The sequence below is a fragment of the Dendroctonus ponderosae genome, unplaced genomic scaffold (assembly GCF_020466585.1).
Source record: "Dendroctonus ponderosae isolate FM_Combo_2020 unplaced genomic scaffold, Dpon_F_20191213v2 Dpon_F_20191213_3, whole genome shotgun sequence".
NCBI lineage: Eukaryota > Metazoa > Arthropoda > Insecta > Coleoptera > Curculionidae > Dendroctonus > Dendroctonus ponderosae.
Window position 1 is genome coordinate 10,959,344 of NW_026018508.1, and position 27,938 is coordinate 10,987,281.

Genomic DNA, 27,938 nt, shown 5'->3' on the forward strand with positions numbered 1-27,938 from the left:
GGTCAGCGAGTATCTCAGACCTTCTTCACAACATGATTGAATAATCAGCCATGCATCATATTTTATCTAACTTGAATCTAAATGAACCCTTAAAACGCATATTATGAATGTTCTAATGAACCTCAAGCTTCATCCCAATGGTTCTTTGCATAACTAATAAAGAAAATAATACAAGGGAAATGAGTATCGCGTATTTAATTAGGGTTCAGCATTCATATTTGGCAAGATTGAATTGATCATAGAGTAATCAGGAAAAGGGTATTTGTCGCCTTGGGGGCGGTTTCTTTTTGATTAACTTGCTCGTTATAAAGGAAGCGATTTTTTGATTTGCCATTGGCAAATCGCGTAATTTACATAGATTTCGAGGATTCCATTATTCTGGTAGGAAAACTTTGCATAAGGTGTGGGTGAGTGGCGCAATTTACTTCGTTTGAAAATTGGAGTTGTTTTTGCGAAACATTTGAAATTCTTGGCGGTTTTCAATGCTTCAACCCAAACTAACCCAACGGTTTTTTATTGTTTTTGTTTTACTCGTAGGAAAGGCATGCAAAACACCATTTAGTGAGATATTGCCAACTGAAATGAATACTTCCCTAATTGCATTTAGCTTTAGCTTAAAATCCAATTACTGTGCTTGCTGATTTAAATTGGCGTATTTTGCCACTAGACAATTGATGCGGAAAACCTCTGGACTTTAAGCAATTGTTACATAATAAACCAAAAGCCTGCAAGCAAAGCAACCAGTCGACATTAACCGAAAAGGAATATCCTGACAGAGCACAACCAAACCCACTTTCGTATTTAATACCATGTTCTTTAGAGGGTATGACACCCTGAAATCAGCAATTGTATGAAAACTGATACCGATGTAGCCTGTAATCAGCATTTCAAAGTTATTTCCTGGTATCATGCCACGCGAGCCTCGAGGTGGGCGAAGAAAGGATACCATAAACTCTTCAAACAGTATTTGAAAGATGACGGCAACTAGTTGGTATCCTGGTTTATAATTGATATTTCGTAACGTTCTAAAGGGGATTTCGATAGATAATTTTAATGTTTTCAATTGGACATCCTTGAACAATCAGCGGTGGATCTTTTCCTGTATTTTTATGGCTAATTGCTCGCATTAATTGCACAAGGATGTGTAGGTGGTTTTATAGATTGTTACTGTATTGAATGTAATTGCATCTGCAGGAGCAGCAGCTACAAGGAAGAGTTTTTAAACCAGAAGGAATCTAGCTCAAAAAATAACTTTACCACACAAAAATTGTTACTATGAACATGCTTACCGAAGTACATGAAAAATTTTGCAAAGCACTGAATTTAATTAGAAAAAAAAGATATTGAAGCCTTGATCATGCTATCATTATAATTAATATCGGAACACGAAAACAAATGCTCCATTGGGTCCGTCGCGGCGCTCCCACCATTTTTCTCTGGGACGACCATGGTCGCTGAAGCGTCGTGAAACAGACGAGCATCGTGGTTCTGGTTGCGAAATTCCAAAGTTGGCTGCGACCATACCAAACCACGATTAGTTGATTTAGACGTTGAATGTGATGCACACGCAATTACCAAATCGTGTGAATTGATGCGCTCAAGTGTCTTCCGATTTTTTCTGTCATTTTTTTGTTGTTGAAGCGCGATTTTGTCCTTGTGGTGACTGGAACTGACTTTGTTTTTGGCTTTGGCAATTTGGTAGGACTTTGGATTAAAGATGACCGTGATGAATGGGCAATATTTTTGTATGGTAGGTCAGCTGATTTTATTTTCTAACTATAGAGACGTGTGTACAAGACATGTTGGAGTCAAAAAATTTGAGCACAGATAATGCCTATTAAAAATAATATGAAAACTGCAATTTTTTTTTGTTTACTTTGCAAATTACCGCTTATTATAGCAGTTTCTGTATATATTTTTAAAGATTTAAGCAGCAGTAAATGTCAGACTTAATACCTTATAAAACCCCTTAAAACATACAAAATATTTTTTCCAAAAAGTCCTAGTCACATTCAAAAAGGTTGAGAGCAGATAATTGAAAATTTTGTGGAAACTTCAATGTCCTCGTTATTCCGAGTTTCTACATTAAATTCTTAAATACTAAACGTATTTCTTGGTTTATTTTAATTGCGTCTCTATATTCAACTCAATATTCAAAAAAGCTGAAGAAAATATATAAGAGGAAACAATGATTTCAAATGAAAAAATGCAAGAATGGGTCGAACTTTTATTTGGAAATATTTGCTCACTTACTTCGCATTATTTTTTTCAATTTGTCGCAAATTTCATTTGCCTCAATTTTGTGTCAATAATTATCAAATTGTTTTACGCCTTTCGCATCTTTTCAATTTACAGTTTAAAGATTTAGAAAAAATGTTATTACCCATGTTTGAACTACACTGTTTTACGTACGTATATTTCCATCCATATTCAAACGAATAAAAATACTCAATATTCTACGCCGGTGGCTTATTTTGCTAGATGTTCTGGTGTCGCTTTTGAGAACATTTTTTCTTTTGATTTTTCAATGCTTTCGGCAATCTATAGCTTATATTTAATGGAGTATTCTGTTGAAACTTTAGAATTGTAAAAAAGCACATAAAAATAATTTGCAACGTAGAATCAATTTTATTTGATTCCCCAATTGTCTAGCCCATTGTCTAGTTAATTTGCACACACAAGCCAAATTTTGAAAAAAATGTGGTAAAAAATTCTAAAAATTGATCGCTGAAAGTTAAATAATCCTGATTAATTATACAAATAAAATTAGAGTTTTTCGAACATTTTTAATTTGCTTAAATTTTTGCCACCCTTTTCAATTATGGTTCTATAAAACTTTTGGTGAACTGACTGTTTGAATTGATTGAAAATATTTAGTCTACTTTTTTTAAATGTTAAGAATAATGGGATCAGCAAAAACGCATAATCCTAGTAATGATTAATAATACGTAGTCGTAAATTTTGTATGCAAAAATGATCCTGCAGGATGATGAAAAAATTTCATCGCTCATCTAGGGAATTAAAATGGCAACAAAATAACACATTTTATGAGGTTTTTGTAAAAAGTGTTTATAGTTGAATAAACCGACAAAGTCATAGTAAGGAGAGACATTTGCTAACTTATTTTGGTGCAGTCGATTCAAGTTGTTAACAATAACGGCATTAAAGTTCGATTTCTACAACTTTCGGCGTTTGAAAATTACCTTTGTTCCTAAAATGGTTATAATATGCAATCAACAGTCTCTAAGGGATTTTGTGTAATTTCAATAAATTTTTTATAATTAGCTTGCTTCAAAGAGGCAAAATTACAATTTAGTCTGCTATCCAGTAAACTCATCTAGCTGGTTTTTATAGAAGCACCTCATATACCTATTTGGGATAATCTCATATATATTTCCTCAAATAATCGGATGTCTTTAACAGCATAAGAAAAATAACCAAAGGACAAAACAAGAAAAGACACAAAAGAAAAAAATATATTAATTTGGATTTATTTAAGGCTTTTCACACAGCCGTTTCTCTGAGAGAGGGTTTGGGATTAACACTGCTGCACTTGTTGTATGCTCTTAATTCTAATGATTTCATGTTGTATTTTAGCTAATTCCATCCTTCGCTTTGACTTTTTTAAGTTATTTCTAATAAACTTTGAAACTACATTGGTAGAGTCTGGATTCTTTCAATACCACAACTTATTTGCATTTTTCCTTAGCTGCAGCCGTTGAATTGCTCGCTTGCCATTTTGATCTCCATTGTCTTCAACTTATATTATTTTCGTCTTGACCATTTTCAACAACCCAGAGTTAAAAGCGCTATTTTCATAGCAATATCTTTCATCTTACTTCATCTACTATTACGCCCAATTTTCTACATGTTTGAAAGGCTGAAGAAATTTCAAAAAATTCGCAGCAACACTCAACTGTGTAACTTTGTCCCTTGCATAAGCTGCAGCAGATGCACTTTCTGAAATTAACAAGAATCGCATCTTACTATTTCGCAAAATATTTTTTTGCATTTTTTGCTGCTTCCAAATTTGGTGCTTTATTATTTCCCCACTGATCCTCTTTACTTGATCGGTGATAATTCCTTTAGCGAAGACGCAAGCCGGAGGTTTCTTAAGGCCAACTTATATCACTTTATTATATCATCTAGGTCAGTTCGAATGCGATGCATTAAAACTGAAATAAAACTGCAAGCCTTCGTTTACCCGATAACGTTTCTGGGTTATTGGTCCAATATTGTTATTATTTACTGCTCATTTTTTTTCGTCCATATCGCCATCAATTTTATTAAATGCAGCGATGCGAGATCTGCTTCTGTTGATGGAATATTGTGAAATTTTGAAGAAACGTGTATTTAGTAACTTTTACGCTACCATAGTCAATGTTCTATAGAATGTAATGTACGCGAATTTTGCAACTGTCGGTTGTAAATCAACAAACTTGTTTAGAAGAGGAATGATTTTTGAAAAAATCGTTACTTGCTATTTAAATATCAGATAACTGAAATATTTCAAAATAGTTGCTCCACTGTGGCTCCGGAGGCCAGAACTGGGAAGTTGTTAGAACAGATTCCCACACTTCAGTGCACGATTGGATGAGTTATTTATCATCATATTCAAATATTGTCTAAATTTATTAGTTTAAGCTTAAGTGTGTTAGTTAATATCTCTAATATTTACAAATTTTATTACCGTAATCTATTTTTATACATTTTGCAAGTGTTCTTTCTTCACAAACTGCTCCCAATTTTATTTGCAAACGCACCCTGCTTTAAGATAAGCGCATATATTATTAATAACCAATGGAGAAGAATGTGGTTGTTTTGTTCTCGGAAATAAACGTCATAAAATTCTTTCACGGATTCTTAGTAAGGCTTTACATACTTATGAGGCCTTCTAGAGTCGTCACAAAAAGTTGCAATGTGTGAACGCGCAAATTCCCCTGCATTCGATCCATCCAGTTTTATTAAATATTATGAAAAGTCCTGCAATTCGATGTCGTCAGTTTGAGCAATTTACTTAAACCTTTTCATGTGTTGGAACAATATTCATTCAGTAGTTTATAGTAATTTGTGTAAAAAATATATTCTTGTATGAGAGAAGAAATTAATATCGAAATCTAAAATTGGTGAACTAATTAATATTAGACCGTAAGCTCGAATCCATAAACATATTGGCCTTTGCTAAAAAATGCAACAAAATGAAGCAATTGCAACATTAAAAACACATGCATTAGCCAGTATTTGCCAATTAATTTTGTAAATCCCTAGCGATTAACAGGTAAAACGCATTGAAACATAGTCAGCATTAACGTGTTATAGAAAAGAAACTCTGCATTTGATTGCCACTAATTAAAAATTCTTGAATTTCAAACTACATCAAATAGGAAAATGTCACATTTAATTATGCAGTTTTTTAATGGAGCAATTTTGAAGTTTGAAAGGTTAAATTAATATTAAATTTAAATATTTGCCTTTCACAGTTCAGCGTGAGAGACCCGGCAGATATGATCAGGATCATGTAAACGATCATAATTATTATCTCGAGATTATGATGTATCTGAGTTTTTCACACGATTTCTTATCACCGTGTCTTCTTGAGCTATTATTTATGCATTATTAGAACCGGAGGCTATTGTGACAGTGTTTAGCTATTATAGAGCCATCTGATTGCTTCCTGAACCGTGTAAGACACGTTACGAAACAGCTCGTTTTTTTAAATCGAAACTGGATTAAATTAGGATATAATAAAAAAATTACAATATAAACACACTTTCTTCACAGAGATTTTCTTATTTTCATTAATAATTGATTTAATACTGTTAATTATCTGTGTAGGTATTGCGTTATGCTGCAATTGAGTATTTATAATTAAATGTTTGCTTTCATGGAATTAATACTTTGTTCGTTACGACCTGATTTTAAAGAATGTTTCCTTCTCCCTAATCCGGCCAACCTCCATCGTAAATAATACGTTAGATGTTCCCATTCAATTGCAAATAGTAAAATGCAATTGGCACATCAATAATGATGATGGTTTGTTCAAGTAATAGTGGCAAATTGTTTGGATTTTCCTAATTTTTGTAGATAATTCTTGGGAATAATAATTAAGTGGTCTCTTAGGCCCGAGCTGCCTCTTTGAATAAAGCGGATTGATTATTTTCTTGATTGATTGGTACCATCCTCTAAATTCCTGCGTTAAATACGAAGGTTGAACGAGCCATGATTTCGGGAAATATCACGACTTGCAATTGCCTACTACTAAAATTTTTGATACGAAAATTAGTTTATTTAATTCGTATAGAACCACAAGAATTTTTGTGAATTACAGTGAAAGGCAAATTAAAAAAACACACTGTTTAATAAACATYAATAATTAAAACGCTTATAAAACAGCCACTTATTTGCTGTTGACATTCATATTGAGTTGTTTGTCGTTTTTATAACTTTCAGCTGTTATGTAATTTAATCAGTTTTAACTTATTTGCAATTACCATAACGAAATTGAGACTTCCTGGCAACCAAAATGAGATTCTTATATATACGTATAACCTGCTTTGTGTAATTGGAAGATGTTCCAAAAGTCGTGCCAAAAGAGTCCTTCAACTTTGGAATAACCTCTTAGTAGATGGTGTGAAAATGTTTCCTCGATTGGCATTTTAATTACGTTCAAAGCTATTGAAATATTTATTATGTACGTGTATTTATGATTGTTTTTTTTTAATTAGTGTCAATATAAATTTAACTAATTTAATACATTGGAAAGTTTAGTGGGTGCAGAAAGGTGAAAGAAAACTTGAAGATTCGCAAATTGGGTTCAAAATGTCAGCGGATAAATCGGCGTGTTCAACTTGCATATTTAAATATTTAATAAATGTTTCATAATTGACATTATTTATTATCATAAAAAGTAAAGACGTTTGTCCAGTATTGTATAATGAGTTGATTTAAATGCATTAAGACCTTGTCGCCATGAAAAGTTGTTGTCCAGTTGCCCACACAATTTCACATTTTGAATGACAAAAAACCAACAAATTCGTTGAAATAGTGAAAAAAACCTAGTCGGTCGTGAAATCAGTTACACAACACATGCATTTTTACACTATCATGTAATGGACTTCTTCCTGATTTAGCCTCTATTGCATTCAATCTAAATAATCGTTCACTTACATTAATTATACATTCGATTCAGCGGCAAAAACGCGAAATCTCAAGCCGTTTTGCTGCATGCAGATGTCATTCCATGAAACCCACTTATGGCATTACTTATCTAAAATTCAAATTATTATCTTCGGTAATTCTTACCGATATGAAGCCATCAACTTGATAAACGAGTGCTGAAATAGAATAGCGTAATACCAGTAGAGTATTTGCTCTTTCTATTTAGCAAATGATGTCGAAACTGGCCGAAGGAAATTCGTTTGGAAGTAAAACCAGTCAATTCGTGATAAAAAGCCTGTATAATGGGGCTATTAAAGTGATAAAGGAGCATTCAATCTCACCTAATCGACTTGCGGGGCTTTTAACGACTTAATTGCTTAAAACTTCAATAATTGTTTGGATTATCTAGTCAAATCAGAGATCGATTTCCCAATTGCCATGTTTACATTATCTATCTAGTTGGGAAGAACATTTAAAATCAATAGAGTTTCAGAGTTTTTGTTGAAGCAGAAAAATTAAATTGACGCGTCGAAATAGTTGTTATTTCTTCATTGTCTGTACACTTAAAGAATTTATAAACAAAAGGAAATGCTGCTTTAGCAACAGAAAAAGGTAAAACAGGTCGCTTTTTCGATTCGAAAATGCAGGCTCTAAAAGAGTTAAATGAAGAATGAATTGATGTAGTTTTTCCAGTTGAGTTTAGTGTAGAAGAAGCAGTTGAGTTAAAATTGAAAATGTTTTAAACTTCTAAAAGAACGAATATTTTCGAGATAAGAAAATACTTAATAGTGTTTTTATAATGTTTATAATTTATTTAAGCAAGCGATTGAAAAGAAAAATTGATATTTCTTGAGGTGTTTGTTTCGCATATTTTGCCTACACGTTACACAGTGTTAATTATTAAATTAGTCATTAACAAGCCTAGAGAGGAAAAAAGCTGTTTTTAAAAAAGGTCTCTACGTTTTCGCCACATTCATTTTGTAATCAATTTAACAAAATGTTTAATTTATAAAATAATACACTAAATCCTGAATAGAATCTAATGGACTCAAATGATGTCTGAATATTTTGTATTTCGGTAACGAGAAATACGAGCTTTTAAAGTGATCAGTAGGAAGATGTTTCTTTAATTCAGTAATAATTGAACAGTATCGATAATCTTTTTCCACATTTTTATAGAAAATAATATTGTTTTCCTACCACACGCTTCTACATTAAGCCCCATTTACGCTTCAATATTACTAATTTCCTCTTTCCAATAATTGCATTATAGAAGCTTTCGTGATCATTCATCGCTTGTCCTAATATTGTCACAATCGTCATCATTATACAACAGGCGTCATTTCTTTGAAGATAAACTTTACCAATTTCATGTCGAATATCGTACAAACAATAGTAGGATCTCTAGGAAATAAACGGTTGGTTATAAGACACGCATCGTTACGTTAGAGATCGAACAGTCGTTATGTTGTTTTAAATTATAGGTACCCCTTTATTTTTTGCGCAAGACGGTCCAAGCTGGTGATTTAAGTGAAATCTTCTCCAGCCAATAGAAGAACAATGACATTATTGAAACGTTATTAACCCAGCAAATGGAATTAGCCAAAATGGTTTTATTACAGATTTTAAGACATTAAGCAACTATCTCTACGAAAATTGTTACGTTAATTACAATTACTTGATGCTCCTTTCCACACATAATGAATAGCCCTATGGGACTGACAAGATGCCGATGAGCCAGATAATGAGCAACGATAAACGTACTTTCCTCTGTTAACATTTCAAAGACAAATTAACAAAATAAATTATACTTGACCGCTTTCATTGTTGCTTGAATGGCGTGACTGATAGAATTCCTTATATAACCTATTACCGTGGTAAATAATGATGTGTTTATTTAATTTATTTAATTTGGGTCTCGGTCCTAGACACTTTCTTTTGTTGCATTAAATACCATCCAATACAACCGAGCTTTTTGAATGCAATTTCTGAATTTATTGAGATGAAAATGTTGAAGGATTTAGTGCAAGACATAAAAGTAACACATTCCTGTTTGATATAAAATACCAAATGAAGAGAAAAATGCTGTCTTTCTGGTGCTGTTTACTTTCTTTATGCCGGAACGATTTTAATCAAATCACGGTCTTTAATCTGGTTCTGAACCTTTAAGTCACTGTTAGGTGGGCCGCCAGTTATTTTATGGCATCTTGATTTCATTAAGAACCACTTTCCTACACAGTTGTTATTTCTTATTGGTCAGGTGTATTATTCGAAATTTATCCAGATGCTCAGATTTCTCAGTTTCAACAAACTTCCATTGCGTTGCATAACATCTCCACTAACAACATACACATTTTCGCACACTTGTGCTTTATATGAGCTTGAAGATAATAAGGTAAATATATTAGAGAAAGCTCAAGTGGGTATATAATCCGATAAAGTCTTTACGGTAAGATCATTACCGTAAAGATCTTCTGCTAAATCCGGTTGAACAACGACTCGTGCCAATGGATACGCAGATTAAGTAACAAAGTGCGGTGTTTTTGGAGCAATTATACGCAAATGAGAGCAAGAGTTTAGCATTTAGAAGATGCTTTGATGATGTTTCGTAGTTCTTTACTCAAAAAAGAGGAAGCTAACGGGAGTAGACAAAGATCAACTGAAGCGCGAGTCGAATCTTGTTAAAAGAGTTGAGAAGTTTTAAAGTAACTTTCGATCAAAAAATAATTCTAAGAATATTTCGCATCAGATGATTAATTTATCGAACAATTTCTGAAAGTACTATTTAAAAAGTAATGCTGAAAGGTGTCGTTGTACCACGAAATTATTTTTACAGATAAAAATGTTATGAAAATACCTACAGTTTTACAGCATGTTCATGAAGAGCTTCCTTGATCGGAACCAATAAACTAAGACTAAAATAACTTGCACGTCAAGCTTTGATTTCTCACCGAAATTTTCAGAAGAGGTTGAGGTCAATTTAAGAAAAAATATGAGTTTCGCAAAATACCTTCAAGTTTCCAACTCCTGGAAAAAAACACGATGCAAGCTTCAATTCTAAAATAATTAACGTTTTGGTTTCATTTTAAGCGGGTTTTGAGCATTTCCGATCTTAGGCCGACCCAAACACTTTACATGTATGTATAAGCACATTGTGGAGGTCCTTTGATGGAAATCCTACTCATTGAGCTAAAAAAAATTTGCAGGTGAAATCCTTTTTTCAAATCCAAGAGATCGCTTTTTTCAAAAAATATCCACTTTCTCAACAAGTCTTGTATTTTCCATTATTTTTATCAAAAATAAGCGAGAACTGCAACCGTATTCTGCAAATTCACGTTAGAATCTTCAGATCCAAAATAATCTCTTTTTTGGCCCCCAAATCGTCTGCCATTTTACACTATTTCAATCAAAGGGAAGCGAGAAATGTAACGGGATGATAGAAAATCACGCTAGAAGCTTCAGATTCTAAATAATCTAAATTTTTGGACTATTTTAAGCGGTTTTTGAACAATTCGGATTTTTAACCGTCGGTATCTCCGGTATTATACCGTCCAGAAACTGGGGGGCATCTTTGGTTGAAAACAGGCCGTTAACAAAAAACTCTTATGTGAAATTTTGATATTTTTCCAAAAATTTTATATGGGGCAGAGGTCGATTTCTTCACAAAACATTAAGTCTCTCAAAATGTTTCAATTTCTCCATCACATTCATCAGAAACAAGCGAAGAATGCATGAAGCTCCTTGAAAAACACGCTAAACACTTCAGATCTCAAATAATATTAAGTTCTGGCCTATTTTAAGTAGCGTTTGGACAATTTCGATCTTCAAAATTTAGTGTCTTAAAATGTCTTCAAGTCTACCAAAATTTACTTGCCGACCAGCGTGGAATGCTGAAAGCTCCTTGAAAAACACGCTGGAAGTTTTAGATCCAAAATAATTCAACTTTTAGGTCAATTTCAAGCGATTTTTGAGCAGTTTAAACTTGCTGCAAAAGATTCTTCAAATTCCACGCCATCTTCCACACCGAAGCGAATTTTGGAGTTTTGACCTAAAAATCGCAAGAACAAGTTCAACAGATTACCAGTGAACAATCCTTTTCAATTTTGATTTTTTCAAAAAAATGTTTCAACTTCACCCATTTCCACTTATTTTTCTTTTAATTATAATCAATATTCGTGTTCGTATATTCGAATAATCATTCGACCCGAAAAGTTTGAACAGAATAGAAAATTTAAATCACGACAAATAAAAAATATAGTGCAGATAAATCGGGCAATCTGACTGGCCACTCTAGAGACGCGCTCTGTTTCATATCGCAATCGACTGACTTATTGCTAACACGCCTAATGGTTATTCAATAGCGACCTCCAATTAATAGCGACTAGCATCGGAAGAATACAAATAGGCCCAGTTACACATAAATTTTTTTTATTGCAATATCCACCCACAATGCAATTTCTAGCAGGCAATTTATTGCTACAAAGCGTGCAATCGTTACTTAAGTGCTAGACTGTAATACAATCCCCTGTTTAACATTTAATCTAGCTTCCAAATTTCGTACATTTTTTCTCTAAATTATACAATTAAACTTAATCGGATTGACTTATCTTATCTAGATGGCCTACTGGAATACCAATTTAAGTAATTTGGTGTTACCCATATATGGACGGCGAACTACATACATATGTATTACATATTTTGGTATGTGGTGAATGGACTTGAACAATACGACTTTTTTTAATGGCAAGTTGGTTTCGGAATATTTAAGTAAGACGATGGAGGGTCGCAGTAATTATGTTACTTATGAAGGCCATCGTGGAATTAAAGCAGTTTCGAAAAATAGTCGTTTTTGTTAATAATGTGTGTAAACCAACTACAAAAATTGGCAATTTTCCTTTTAGGGTTTCTTAGAAATAGTTTGATTATTTCCAAGTCTCCTTAACATCACAATTAACACATAATTCCACAAATCCATCAAGTGTCGTTTGTTTTAATAAATAACGACTTTATTGCATAAAAAACGGTATTGTGTTCATGCTCTACAAACCGTAAAGTACAAAAATCCAACTCTAAAACAATAGTCAAAATAGCCGAGCAAATGGCTAATAAAAGTCTAACAATTGGCCAAACTTTCCAAAAATTTACGGCTGTTATTCAATCACAGAAACAATGAAAGATGCGCTTTAGTACCTAATTTACAACCACTAAAACATGTAATTATTTAATTATGCTTTCGGTGAGCTAATTTTGCAAGTTTGTTAAGTAAAAATTTATTATTCAGAAATTTATTACAATTTACACTTACATCTTTTCCAGGATGCTTTTCTGAAATGAAAGCTCATAAAGTGACTTTCTCGTTAAGCTTGGATATTATGCAACAAATGTGCGATTGTGGGTTGCAAGCTCATAAATAATATGCACAGTTGCATTGTTGCTAACTACTTAATGTTCGTTAAAAATTCTATTAATGTGTACACCAGAAGCCACTTTTTACCATAATCGCTTTTAAACAGACATAAAATTGCTCGATGCTTTTAACATAATCTTCGCTATAAAACGCACCTTAACTGCCGCAAGGGCATTTTATGAGTTTTTTCCTGCAGACTTGTTGTATTTTGCAACGATGTAACAAAATCACCATTAATATTTGCCTTTAACATTGACTTGACAACTTTTACAAAGTTACATAACAGCTCTTTAATTGTTTATTTGCTAGTTACAGTATCGAATAAGCCCAAAGGGGTGAACGGATTTATTTTCAAGATGTATTTGGCCTCACTTGCTAATGCATTTTAAGTACCAATCGATCACCTATTAAAGTGAAAAGACCAAATTAATGTGTAGCCACAATCAACTTTTCCAATTCGCTACGGGGTCTGGTAAATGAATTTACGAGGTTTACGCTGACCTATGGCGGTTACGTTTTATGAACATGTTAAATACACACTTCTGAATCAATTTTACCTTGGCAATTGTTACCTAATTTACTCAGATGTAACGCAGTTTTCACTACAAACGGTTTTAAAACAGACAATTGTATAATTGGAGAATTGTATTTTGAGTAAAATATTATTTATGCACTGTGATAGAGTAGTTGGGAAATTGTTTGAATCTAAATGAATAGAACGAACCATTTCACGCTTGAGTCAATTATTAGAATTAATTTTTTTTGTTAACAATTCAATATTTGCGTTTAAACATATGTATCGTCTCCTTTTTTCATATTAATTTTTGCTTCATTTTCTCTTGTTGTTTATTCTGACCATTCTCCTTCTCTTTCAGACATTTGTTCTATTTTTCTGGCAATTTGTCGTGATGCAATTTCAACTTCTTTAACATTCAAAGTCGCAACTCGTTTGAGAAAACACGACTAAATCTTGTTTGGATTGACTCTAGCTGTGATTGGCTAGCTTTAAGCCACGCCTCCTATCCAGGTTGATATTTCTCTTTCTAACGCGCGCAATTATGGTTCTGCCTTGTCCCCATTCGTCGACCTGGAGTGGTCTGGTTACGTGAGCATCCAAGAGAACGGTTTTAAACTCTTCCGCTCCAACATCTTCATTTAATTTCTTTATTTATCTATTATTTATCATGACTTATTTATTATTTACATGTCATCTATTATTATATTTCATTTTGGCCAGTTATCATCAATTGTCTTTATTATGCACCAACGAACTTTTTTGGCTTTTTGCAATCCTTTCCAGTACCAAATATTGTACGAACGACCTTTCCTCCTTCTTCCAACACTTCAGTGAAAAATCTGTTTTCACGCATTTTTAAGGCTTGTACTCATCTTTTCGCTGATTATTCTAGTGTTTAAGAAATGCTAGGTTCCCTGTTAAATTTTGATTTAGTTTATTTAATGTTTCGGTCCTCTTTGATTTAATTGAATTCTGGATGCTCATTGTCTTGAACTTCAAAATAATGCCTCTGTTGGTCGCTATACTTTTCCATAGATTTAGTTATTTACTTTTTGTGTTTTGATGCGTCTGATACATTTTACTTAACTCTTGCCGCTATCGTCAAGTTTTCACACTATTCTGAAGTTTCTTCATATGCATGAACTTTTTTCGTATTGTAAGATATTTTTTTGCTATTGCAGCTGCAACTGGTGATGGTTGCAAAACATAAATTTTTCAACAGTATAAAGTTGCACTTTATTCATTATTTTCTCAACTTTACATTAGCAGAAAATATGTGATTTATCGTTAGTAATCACACTGAAAAAAAATATTAAAAGCATTCATGTATTTAAATTGAAAAATTTTTTAAATTTGTTATTAATCAGAAACTTTATCGTGGAATCATCACGCTTTCAACAGCTCTTCAAATAAATTCAAGCGGTCTTCACATAGGTATTCTACTTGAAAAAACGATTAATTTCTTTCAACTAAAATAATTAGATGCATTTCATGAAATTAGCGTGGTAAAGCTCGTGGCTTTTACAGTTAATTTTGCAAGCTAATTGGTTAGAACTAATTGAATTAAGTGGTTAAACGATTTATATTCTCGTTATCAGATATCGTGGTCATAATCGTGGTGGGAATGGTAATGATAATGGATTTTTCTAGTGGGTAGGAAAAGGATGTTTTGAGCTTCAAAGCCCGACGTCCAAACAATTAAGAAAAAATTGTAAATTCTATTTCAGGACAATATTTTTGCTTCAAAAACTAGACAAAAGGCTAGAAAGACGAAACTAATTAAAGAACAAAAATGCGTAGTTTATAAGGTTTTAATCACTCAAACTAGTACCAGAATACTGCACCTGGATCAATTACTGCTATTAACTTCCATTATATTTTTTAGCTAATATAATTATCGATAAACTATATGCACAATTTGCAAAAAAAAACATTCATGGGCATTACATTGGAATCCCGTCGCATAATCTATAGGCTATTAAGCCCATAGAATTATTCTGCAATTTTAAACATATTCCACATAACGGACAGTACAAGCATGGTATTATCAAGTCATTGCAAAAGGTTAAAGAACATGCTTGTAAGTTTATGTTTTGAACTTGACATTAATATGCGATATACTGGAAAATTAAGCGTTTTTGCAAGACAGTGCTCTTGACAGATTCAGCGATTATAATAGCGGTTTTTTTTATAATGTAAAGATTGTCATTGTTTAAATGGCATTACATTGTTTCTGGTAATGAATAATCGGCTCAACTGAAGCGATTAATGTAAGCAAAGCCTTTCAATTGAGTAATCAATCCCCCAATTGACGCATAGAAGGAAGATTTCAAATATTATTGACTAGGAATGCGAGTTTTATGTAACTAAAAGCTGTAATTGCAAAATTTTGTGCTTCTTTATTTATCACTTGCTCGAATGGAAACGCAAAATGGGCACAAGAAACAAACCAAATATAGTTGAGAAGGTTGCGCTGTTCTACAAATCCACACAAGAAGAACATCAAAACCGTTTAAAGAGATGGTTTGTTTTGATGAAAAATTTCACAATTTCATGCTTCTTAACGGCCAGTAAATAGGTGACTTCACTTTTTTACTACAACCTATGTGTTGAGTCATTATTATTTATTGGAGTGGTTTGGATAAGAAATCCACACGTTTTATTAAGAATGGTTTTTTATTTATTTTCTGTTGTGTTCGTCCGAAGCTCATTAATTGTAAAATGCATCTAATGTTTTCACTTTGAGTTGGAATAAAGTGGAATATTGCAATTACTTACTTTCAAACAGCCTCCACAGAAAAAAGGTTTTTGACCAACTTTATTGGTCTACTGAAAGTAGGTAGCTGAAGCTGATTTTTGAAGACAATTCAAAACTTCAAAAAGTGTTTTATTTAATTTAATTGAACCTTTCAGTAAATTAAGATCTAGTTACCTTAGAGGCGATAGCACTAAACACTGATATAATTTTTGTTCTGAATTAACCGAATGCAGCAGCATTGTTTGCAATGTTTTTTTGCTGAAGCTTATTTAACTGTTGCTTTACATTAATAGCCCGGTTTGGTGCTTTACATTAACTTACTCTTTGGTTCTTTTGTATGTTTGCCTGTTACCTTATCTTAACATGGTTTCGTTTCTGGCTCAATTGTAATTAATTTCAACATACTTGATTGAGATTATTTGAATATTTTCTATTTTGTATTTACTGCGGTCGCTTGAAATTTGTATATCGTAGCTCGACTCTGCTTTAAAATCAAACATTCTAAAGTTTGCTTCTTGAAAAGTTTGAAATAAGCTTCGCCGCAAATTTAACGCATAGCTTAAATATTCCCTAACTTTTCACTGTGAAAATTCAGCTGTATTTTAAGACAAAATTTAAATTAGCAGATAGTCAAAAAATTGTGAAATAAACATATTGCACTCGGTGTTTAAATACGGTCATGTTTTCTTTGTGAAAGTTTAACTATTTCTGCGTGCAATATGGGAGAGCCGAAAGAAAAAAAAGTATCATCTCTTCGGAGTAGTTTGACAATATTTGTTAATTTGTTTATTCTGGGCCATTCGAGAGATATTGAATTTTTAATGACCAGACAAATTTTGAGGCCGAAATGTACTTGTTTTGTTCAAACTTGTTTTTTATTTGCGAAGAAACGACACCTAACAAAATAAACGTAGTCTGACAGCTCTAGGCTTGTAATGAAATATGATCTTTGTACAATTTTCCTCGCGTTAAAAAAAGTTTTAATAAATTTCGTCAGGAAAATATGACCGGGCATAAAAATGATCGACATACTCAGGATAAACACACGGTTACAGATCCAAATTACTCAGAAGACAAGAAGTTTTACAGCATATAATTTTTTCCTGTCTGAGCTTCCACATTGCCCTCAGACGGACTTAAACAATGACCAGAAAACATGTCACTATTAAAACACCCCCTGCAATATGTTTAAGAGTTTTTTGCGCATTCTATAATTAAAATGTTGCCTAATAATAGAGTTACAATTCAATAAAAAAATTGTTCAAATTCGATCACCGATCTAGAAAATATTCATAGCCAAAGGCTAGGAAATCTTTAAGCTTTGCGGTAAATTTGAGGCGCAGTGTATATAACTACTTATTAAAAATCAATAGAAAACCTTTTTGTATTAAAATAGCATGAACTGTTCATCCGGTATCATTTTCTTGGGTAGATAGCAATTAGACAACCAATCAATTATAATTATTGCTAGTTCTTTAGTAAGCAAAATCTTTAGCGGCATCACGACTGACAAGGTCATCAAAGTCGATCGTCATTGGAAAAGATCATTTTAATTATTGAAGATGATTCGCTTTAAAATAATTAACCTTGTGGAAATGAATCGTTCATATGGCAAAGCGGGAAACATCAAATGAGTAAAGAATCGGAACTTCAAAGCTGGCTAATCTCGAACAGTTATAATCAACAAACTGATGAATTGAATGAACAATCTTAGAATAGACTTTAAGCGACAATAAATTTCTAAAAACATTTTTTTTCCGTTTAATGATGCAATATTTACATTGAAAATGAGTGCAGCCATTAATCAAATTATTTATTATTCCAATATTTCCTTTTGATGAATTGTTGCATTTGCATAAGGAGTAGTTCTGTAATATTATGCGAGCATTAAAGGTTCGAGTATTAGTATTCAATTCTACAAACTGATTAAGCACATGCCTAAGCAATAAAGTAATGTCATATTAGGCAAAATTTATTTACCTAATAACCAATAAAGCTGCACCTTAATAAATCCCAATATACAATTAAAAGCTTTCATTGTTACTAAAACCATTTTCCTGGTAGCTCATTTTGGTAAGAGCCAGGAAATCAAACGAATGCAATTCCACTGTCAAAGTGATGATTTTTAATGCGAAAAAGGAAGTAGCTTCAACCTTCTTTATTCATCATTGTCCGGGGATCATTGCAGTGAACGTCATTAACTATATCGAATTCTCTTTCTTTCCGCTATCTCCTGCTCATGGGTATTTCAACGCAAATTGTATCGCACTTTCTTACATAAGTAAAAGGCATGTAAATCATAAATAATATGATTTTATCGAGCGGTCTAATTATATAGTATTATTATTAAGATTTAATCAAGTTTTTCATGAGATAATCTCCGCTGGTTTTGCATCGAGTCGCGTCGATGATGATGGTAGAATATGATGTTGACGATTAGTTTTGTTCATGGTGAAGGTACAAGCAATAAATACAGATTCCAGTAGAAGTTTAACATAAATTATATGTTACCGATTCTGGCTTGTGTTGTTGATTTGACTGATTTAGAACTTGCCCAGTTGAAGATCTTTCACCTGCAGATTTATTGGGTAATGCATTGGACCGAATTATTTCTCATCAGATTGTTATGAAAGTACACCATTAATTAAACACCCGTTATAGATGCATGCATTTACAAAAAGAATGCTTTCTCCTTACAGTGTTAGCTAATTATCTACTGAATGTTATATTTAAATATTACACTCAAAATTTAATTCTTATTTCAGTTACCAAAACAGGATCTCTTTTTATATTTTGCAATTGCATTTTTAATTATCGGTTAGTTAAAATAAACTAGCCAATTGCTGGTTTATTGTAAAAAAGTATTTCAATTTTTATATTTTTGTTTCCACTGATTTGAAGTAATTCGTTTATGGTTGCCTTTGTTTTTTCTCCATATTGACTTCCTCAATTTTTTCATCCTGTGATTCTACTTATTAATGTTTAGCAACGTCGCTATTTCGATCTTCATTTTATCAGTTCTTGCTTCATTCAGCATTTAATTTTTGTTTCTGTCTTCAACTTTAACGACTGTAGATTTTCCTGACTTGTCGCATCACTATTATTTTAGCAACTTTAACTATTGTGGTTAAGTTTTTGTTCAATTTTTATAGTTAGATGTATTTAAGCGAAACTTTAAGCCATACTCTTAGATATACTTAAGCAATTTCAAGTTTGCTATCTTCCTTTTTCTTAGTGATATTCTCTTTACCCTATTCATATTTTGATTTTAGCATGAATTTATTCAATCATCATTCTTATACCTTTCTCAGTGAGAATGATAATATTTTTCCGAGAGATCTAACATTTTGTATTTTCGTTAACTTATTATTTTTGTGGTTCATTACTTTGTTTGTCATTTGGTAAATATTTGAAATCTCTGCTTTTCAACTTCCATATATTTGGAAAATAGCTATGTTTTCCATGTAAATCGTATCTTACCTATCCATTAAAGTTTCTCAAGCCTAAAATTTAAGCTTAAACATTATCTCATTTGGAATCTTTAACATTTGTACCCTGTGTTTGTTCCTCGATTCTTTCTGTATTTTTGCATCTCCATTTCTAATTTAAAACATTTATTTCCGATTCTAAAACTTCAGGTTCTTTACAAACTGATTTATTTCATCTACTTATCTACTTAATCTTCCTTACTTTAAACTTATGGTCAACTTTCCTATAGGAATTCATATATGAAGTGCACACTAAACTCTAAATTATAAACGCATATATCACGAAAATAGCATGAAATGCTTCAAGTTTGCGGTTAGCTTCTTATCTAGAACTTGAGACACCTTATTGGTCAAACACTCGTTCATTCACCTAAAGCACATTAATTTCCCATTTTTATTAAACGAGAACATTCTACTATAAATACCTTGAAGCAGTAAGAATTCGTTACAGATAAAACAATCACATACTTGTATATGCGATTATAATTTATTTTCCATTGTGATTAGAATCAAGACAAATTTTCTCCATTAAACGAAAGCTTACTTGTTCAGTTCCCATGAGTCGAACATCCTGAGCACCAAACTGCGGGTAATAAATTACCTTTGCAGTTTTAACAATTGTATTATAGTAAGTTTAAAATTCCATGTTACTTCACTTAATCGCATCGTACGCAGTGATGTAATACGTAAGAGAAAAGCGTATTCGCTTACCTACAGTTTTAAACGGAGGTTTAAACCTTCTGTGGGTTCACGTTTGAGTTGAAATATCAATTTTCATTATGGTGTTTAACGCCGGATTTTAGCAAAGTGGAGAGGTCAAAGCATGGAATTTTTAAGCAGGCTTTATCTGATGTTCTAGATATGCTCCACTAGATAATCACTAGGTGGATATTTAATCATTGCAAAAGTTGTGATGTAAATTGAGACCAAAAATGTTCTTCCAAGATACTAAAGGCTTTATAGAAATTATTACCACTGGATTAACAATTTAGAATGCTGCTACTCTTTTTTCCTATTCCAATTACTGTCTAATAATGTGCAATTCATAAATTAATAACTATTTTATTTGCAATAATTATGTTCTGAAATGCATCGTTTGCCATTTTCGACGCTGGCGGAAGAAATAAACTGGAAAACTAATTTAGCTTACGCTCAAGAAAAAAAGTACAAGTTATTCCATCAATGTGTTGCTTTGTCTCTGTACGATTTGTAAGAGGCATTTATTTGATTAGTTTTATGTAATCGGTAATCGAAGCCGGTAAATCACTCCAATCTCCCAGAAATGATGATAGATTGCACTGGTAGTGAATGCACCGGTAATTTCAAATTTCATACTTTTTGTAGCAAGCAAATCGGTTTATAATTTCTCTGCAAAGCAATTACCAATTTTTGACTCAATGGAAAGAATGTTCAAAAATATTTTACACACAGAACAATCTGTGCGAATATGCCCACAGCAATTAACCCAGATCAAGTACGATCATTTATAGCCAAATTAATGCAAAATGTATGCTCATATAGCTGTTGGAAATTTTTGTGAAAGTGTCGATTTTTGCACTATTGTTTGAAACTTAATTCTGCTTGCCAAAGCTAAATTTTACATCAAGGATTTCTTGTTGTTTCCATTTAATGGCTTGCCTAGAATATTTAGATACTTAAAAACATGTTTCCAAGACATGTTGCATTCAAACTCCTTTCTATTACATGTGATTTTGTTTGTCACCTATAAAGTATATAGTTTAATATCCGTTTAAGTGATAGTGGACGCTTTAGCTAGCAGACGGCTTTATAGCTTAATTAAACATAATTTTATTGCTGTAAAATGGCTATTTTGTTTGCTTAATTTGGGCAATAAAATTTGTCCTCTTTCTTAAAATCAGTAACTCAACTGCAGTGTAAAAACGTTTTAAAAATTGCTACTAATTAGGCTCGTATTGTAGGAAAAGATAAAATTAGTGCGAAATTATACAAACTAATTTAGCACTAGTAATTACTAGCTACTAAACAGGCCATTTAAAAATAAAGGATTGAGCTGTTGATGTTATTACTTACAGATGTAATTAGCTCTTAGTTCAGTGCAAGTTGATAGTCCGTTTCCTTTCCTGTTTCCATTTTCTGTTTAAATTTTCTCTAATTATTTTACGCAATTTGTGCAACTAACCAACTTCTAGTTTGAAATACTTCCAAACTGCTTATAATAATTATTTATTGGGTAAAAAATCATCATCATTAGTGTGCGTTCATTTTAACACCTTGTTCTATAGGTAATTGATAATTACGTGAAGAATAATTTGTACTTTTAATGAGTCCTCGTAGTTAGGTAAATGTTCAAAAAAATCCACTTCAATCGATAGATGTCGATATCACTGAAATGCATTTTAATTGATCTTTATTAACGCGGATGTTATTATAATTGCCATTGAAAATAACAGCCAATAATTACACGCCATACCTACGTTTTTATTGACTGCCTTATATTTATATGTGTCATTAAGAAATTAGGTGCAATTCTTAAGTATAGTTTATTATTAATTTTACGTAAAAACCTTAATTATTCGTCATTATTTACATGACTTTTCTCGGTACTCCTATGGTTTCTTCGAGAGCGCAGGAGAATGTTGAAATTAAAACCCGGAACTAGCGGTGTTTTCAGATAAATAATAATTATAAAAGGTTTTCCATCGAAATATGGTTCATGGGCTTTTAAATAAAACAGGCAGTTTATGGGCGAATAAATGCCTAATGGACTTTTATTGAATTGATTTTCTGTCTTGGTTGATAGAAAATTGAGTAAGTTTGAAAAATTACAAGACTATGGGTTTTAATGTTGTTGCAACTAGCGATATAAATTTTTATATATAAAGAAAAACATTTTGTGTGAAAACAGTGCTTCAAATGGCGCGGTTTGAATTAAAACAAGCAAAAAATAAGCTTTTTTCCAAATAAAAAAAATAGTTTCTAGCTGCTTTTTGTACTGTTTTCTGAAAATTTGTGCAGCTTCCACAACAACTGAGTTTTAATGGCTTTCTCGAGAACGTTCCAAAATATAAGAAATTTAGATAAAGCAAGAAATATAAAAATGTCTTATATTAGCGGGTTAGGGGTTTTTACTAAGCTGTTTGTTTCCCACACTGAAAGTTCGCCCTTGCTACAGAAACTTAACATTTTCTAATTTTGAACTGCAGCTTTTTTCGAATCTTCTCCCACATTTCCAAGTTTAAGTTTTTTATGTAAATTTGGTGTCTAAAATAGGCAACGCCAGAGTTTCATATTACTGACGCTTACCAAAATATGTTGAATATGATTAAATGTATTTTTTTCTTTTGAAATTACACTGATTTAAATAAGAACCCCTAAAGCCTGTTTTGTAAAATTTTTTGTTAACGTTAAACTGTTACAAAATGTTACAACTGTTTGAGACTGCTTTTCTTAAGAAATTCGTTAAAACTTTCAATTCCACTTTAATGGATCATAAATTTTGTTCAATGAATGCAGGTAGGTATATTTAGTAGTGAAACTCATAGATTTTCCGTATTTTTCGCCTTGCAACAACAGCGCCAACCTAATTTCCCAATAAGTTGTGTCAATTATGAGGTATGTATGTTCACGACACAAGTAAGCAAGGAATTATTTAATTATAATAGCCGATACGAAGTTAATGAATGCACACCCATGTGGAAACAATAAATTTTAAAATATTCAGTCCATCGCAAAGCTGAAAAACGTTTCGCGCCTAATAATTTTGCAATGTTGCAGTTGCAAAATCATATATTATGTTTACTCGCTTGTATGTACTATGTAGGTATGGTACAACTGGAGTAAATCTGCGTGTACTTATTTGCTAGCAAGAATGTGATGAGCAACGGAGTGTAACTAGATGCTGTTAATTATGAACATGAAGAATTTTGCTAAGGATTTCATGCTGTTTAGTTATGTGATGTTATGTTGGCATGCAAGCCATTTTCTAACAATCTTATGTAATGCGATTCATTATGGGTTTAAGGAAGCAATCAATCAGTGCCTTCAAAGTATTCCCTATGAATAAATAGGAACAATCATGGAACAAGGAGGTGAAACTGACTGATAGAATCAAGGAAAATTTGCATTAGGTTTGATTTGTTGGTTTCGAGTTCCTGGATGTTCATTTGATATTGCAGTAAATCGCAATTTTTTAAGTTTGATTTATAATATTGTTAGAACCGCTTGCCTGTTAAGGTGCCTGCTAAGCATATTTTAACCAGCCAGCAGTACCGATTTTCATATTTCCGCAAGTTAATGAATTGCCTCACGATGGCATGAGAAGACATGTCTTTACCTAATTGGTAATTAGCGAAACTTGTCCACAAGTTTCTTACATCAATCTTAACTGGAAAGTTGCTGCTTTCAGAGACAATAAATTTATTCATTTTTACAGTTTCCGTGCTTGAAAAAGCAAGGGGTTTTTAATACACAATATCAATATCTGATTGCAATACTGTATGCATTACACAACAATGACGAATCGAATCGCTCCAATCCATAGCTGCGATCTTATCGAAAGATCTTGCGATAAATCTGCAAAAATTTTAAGCGCCGAGATCAGTTGCCCATTTATGTAACAATGCATTTCTTAATTACATGTTTTACCCATCAAATTGCCGTAATAAATACAATAGTGTTAATTAAACTATACAGTAAAAGTAATCACCGTCAGGCAACTTTGAGCAGGAACTGAAAAAGTTGGTATCCTATTTAGGAGGTAAAACAATCGAATTTAACCTACACAAAATTAATTTTGGCGGGTAGTCAATCAAAACGTTGTTATGTAAATATTTGCTCGAAAGAAGCATTCGACGGATATTTTTTTGAATTGAAGAAGATTAGTTTTCAGGAAATTGCCTGTAATTAGTTCAGGCAGTCCTTTGAATATTTAAGGCGATTAATTCTATTTTTAAACGTAATTGCCTCTACACGGATTTAGGAATAACAACTTGATTTTAATCGGAAAACGTAGTTGAAAACAATACAACCGAAACATGGGATTTTCAGGTAAATTTCACTGTCTGGGAGAAAATATTGACTTGGAGCTTGCAGTTAACTCAATGTAATTTCTTTATCGCGGCAGCTTCAAGAAATATATTAAAATATCTTCGTCGTTAAGAAAATAGATGAAATACATTCCAAACAGGTTATCTTGCAGTTGCACTTCGAAGAAAAAATTGAAAAATTATCCGTACAGAATGTGCCGCTCCACCGCACAACATCAATGGCAAAACAATAACGGAAGTTTCTTGCAATCCCTTTAAAATGCCACTTTCAACACATCAGCGAATGTACAAAAGAACAGCAAAAGAACTCCATATCTAATCAAATAAACACTTTGGAATTGTAAGCTCAATTACACTTGATTCTGTCGTTTCTTGGGCAAACTAGTAAATATTCCACAGGAAAAAAATTGCTACTAAACGGCAAATATTAATTATATGCATTCTGAGGTACTTAAGAGTAATTACCATCCTGTAGCCTTCATCTCATGTCGGACTTGTGCTCCTAGTTCATTGTCAACGAGGCCATAATTGGTTTATATTCATATGAAACAACCATTGTTTCAGGTATTGGTACTTTGGTTCTCGGCCTTGGATCTCTGTCAACCCATTAAAGTGGAATTTGGTACCAGTAAAGGCCCGATATTACCCAAGGAGCCGATAGAAAACGCCGCAGAGGTAAGTGAGTAGCATTTATGCAGTTTACCGGAATTTGCCTTAAAAAAATTAATAATGCTTCATATGGCAAGATCATAGGTACAATTTAAGCTACAATTCCTATTAGTGCCCGAGAATTTTTATAAAGCATCGCAAGCTTTGAATATGAATTTTTCGCCGACTTTTATATGATTTTTATGACTCGGAGTAAGTGAACTTATGGATTAAATAAAATAGTTACATTTTCGTGCATGCCTATTTCGTTGTCTCCAGAAGTTAATAGAAAGGGTTGCTTATGTTTAATAAACCTGAAGCTACGAGTCTATATTTATTTTATTAAATGAATGCTTCTGCTTTTCTTCTCGTTTTCTTTCCCTTTGCTATTTTTAGTTGCTCCTGTTGCTCATCTGATTGAATTATCGAGATTATGCTGTCACCTATGTGATCTGAAAGTTTAATTTTTATTGTGCAATTGATGCTTTGAGCTTTTTCTTTAAATATCTGAAAGTTTTCCGTATTTTACATTTATTGCAGTCGCAATTACCTTTATTAACATCGTGTACATGGTTTCGTCATAAAGTTTCACTTTTGAGATTTAGCTTTCAGATGACTTTTGTCGTAATTTAAAGATAATCCTAATATTAATTGTCTTGTTTATTTAATTAATCGAATTAAATTCTCCAGGCACTTGGCAAAATTTTTGATATTTTTTAAATACTTCTTGTTCTATTAATCTTAGGACTTGTTAAAGTTTAAATTAATCCTCATTCAATTATTTATTTTTTCCAAGATTTTACTCAACAACTCCTAAGCAGAAAATACATATCTACCCTATTAGAACTCACCTATAAATGGCTGCTACTCAACAACATTCTAATAAACACAAATGTTTGCCTTTTTTAGCCTCGAACTTTGGTCCCTAGAAGTCCAGCACCAGTCCGGGAAGAGCAGGAAGACATCCCGAATCCCAACAGTTACCGTCCACCGATTCCCCATCAATATCGAACAAAACTCTACTCATTCAAGCCTAATCCGAATCTCATTCTGGGAACGCCGTTGGATCAAAAATATACTCCAAGTTTGCAAAAGTACAATCTTCACAGGAAGCAATATGCCAGGAATCTTGGACCTGACTATACGGGACCTCACACGTTTGATAGGCAAGACTATGAACTATTTGAGGTGAGGAAGACGACTTTACAGCCGTCAGTCAAGTACAGTGAGGAGGAACTTCGGCATCGAGTCAAGGCGGAGCAGCAGCAAAAATACGTTCCTCAAATAGGCGTAGTTTACTCTGGAGGCGTTAGATATTATGTTCCTCAAATTATCTATTTGACGCCCAACAGTGAGAGTGGGGCGGAAGATAATTCAGTTTACGACAAAAGTGATGAAAAATACTTTGTTTATAACAATCAATAGGCGACTTATTTAGCACAATAGAATGCAGGATTTTTTTGCCCAATTGCAAGTGCTGTTTTTCTAATTCCAGTATTGAAAATATTGCAAATCGTATAGATATATTATTAATGCCATATAGACGAGATCTGAAATTATGTCTGCTGATTAGAGCCATTTCACTTTCCTTATGATGCCAGTTATTTCTAAATAATATACTTCTTAGTCAAGGCTTCCTAACATTCTAATTTTATAATAATTTTTATTATTATTCTCATAGTTTTCCATTGATTTTTTCTGTTAGCATGATTGTTGCAACTGAGCAACTTGAAAGGTTTGTTTCAATTCAATTCAAATTTCTTTGTTTCTTCGACTATTTAAGTATATTCTACTGGACTTATATCTGTACATAATACTTAGTATGCTGCTTGGTTAAGAAAAGATATCACTATATTTGAATTCAATGTAGTTTTTATGCTTATGTTTATTTCGCGCTTTTTTTTTAAGTTATTGACTGTTTGGAATTATGCAATGATGTAATTTGATTTTTTATTGAAAATTGTCGAGAAGAAACTGTATATACAAAACTGAAATATTTTGCTGGCCAATTAGAATATTTAGAGTACCATTTATATTTTAGTGTGAAGCATAAATTGAGGTTTTCAAGTAATTTGCAGCCCAAATTGTGTATACGTAAACTAAAAAAAAAATAACACTGTATTGATTTTTTAATAGGGAATAATTCCCTTTCTATGTACTAGTATATAAAAGAATTGATTTAGTTTTTATGATTTTAGAACGTTGTACATATTAGATGTAAGGTATTTTTGTAAAAAGCTGCAAATAAAGATTTATGATATGCTTGGTAAATAATTTCTTCTATACGTATTTATCAAATAAATGAAAATTTACAAAACGACAAATATTTAATTGCTTCCTCCAAATAAATATAAACTTTCGATAACGGATTACACACGTTTTAAGGTGTAATTAACGTTATCTAAAAATGCATTAATGAATTATGTTATAATTTGAATGTTAGAATTTAGGCAATTATAATTCAACTCATTAATAAAAAAATATACATAAATAAATCATTTAAAATGTCAACAGAAAATTGTCGCAGTAAATTAAAATGTAAAGTGTCAAGGTCAAAGATAAAAGTTACAAAGAAGTACTTTCTAATGTGAGTGTTTTAACATGAAAATCAAGAAATTACTTGCTTGTAGGGGAAAAACACCTTGTTTCCAATCATAGAAGTTTTAAATTCATATAAGTGAAAACAAAAATAAATAGAAAAAATCTGGTGCATGCAAACTAGCTAGAAGAATGGAACAACACAACAACCTATAAATGGTATTTCGGAAATACATTTTCCATTTTAGACGAAAATCAGTATGAACTATTGGCAGTATCCAAACTGAATTGACTATAAAAATGTGAACTAAATCTAAACTATACTTTGTTATAGCCATATTTGTAGTCTAAAAAGTTAAAATATTGAATTGTTGAACAAAACCTACCTGCTCGCCGT

The 27,938-nt window shown here is 32.3% G+C and overlaps 1 protein-coding gene across 1 annotated transcript; it reads left to right on the top strand.

Moving 5' to 3' along the window:
* The first annotated feature begins 1,451 nt into the window (after positions 1–1,451).
* On the top strand, positions 1,452–27,265 carry LOC109546760. Its single transcript, XM_019917864.2, has 3 exons — positions 1,452–1,750; positions 24,920–25,030; positions 25,913–27,265. The coding sequence occupies exons 1-3, from the start codon at positions 1,718–1,720 to the stop codon at positions 26,426–26,428; spliced, it is 660 nt and encodes a 219-aa protein (XP_019773423.2). The 5' UTR covers positions 1,452–1,717; the 3' UTR covers positions 26,429–27,265.
* The last annotated feature ends 673 nt before the right edge of the window (positions 27,266–27,938 follow it).

Coding starts and splice junctions, on each gene's coding strand:
- LOC109546760 (XM_019917864.2), top strand. CDS start 1,718: ATGACCGTGATGAATGGGCAATATTTTTGTATG. Junction 1,751..24,919: donor ATGGGCAATATTTTTGTATG/GTAGGTCAGCTG, acceptor CCATTGTTTCAG/GTATTGGTACTTTGGTTCTC. Junction 25,031..25,912: donor CGATAGAAAACGCCGCAGAG/GTAAGTGAGTAG, acceptor TGCCTTTTTTAG/CCTCGAACTTTGGTCCCTAG.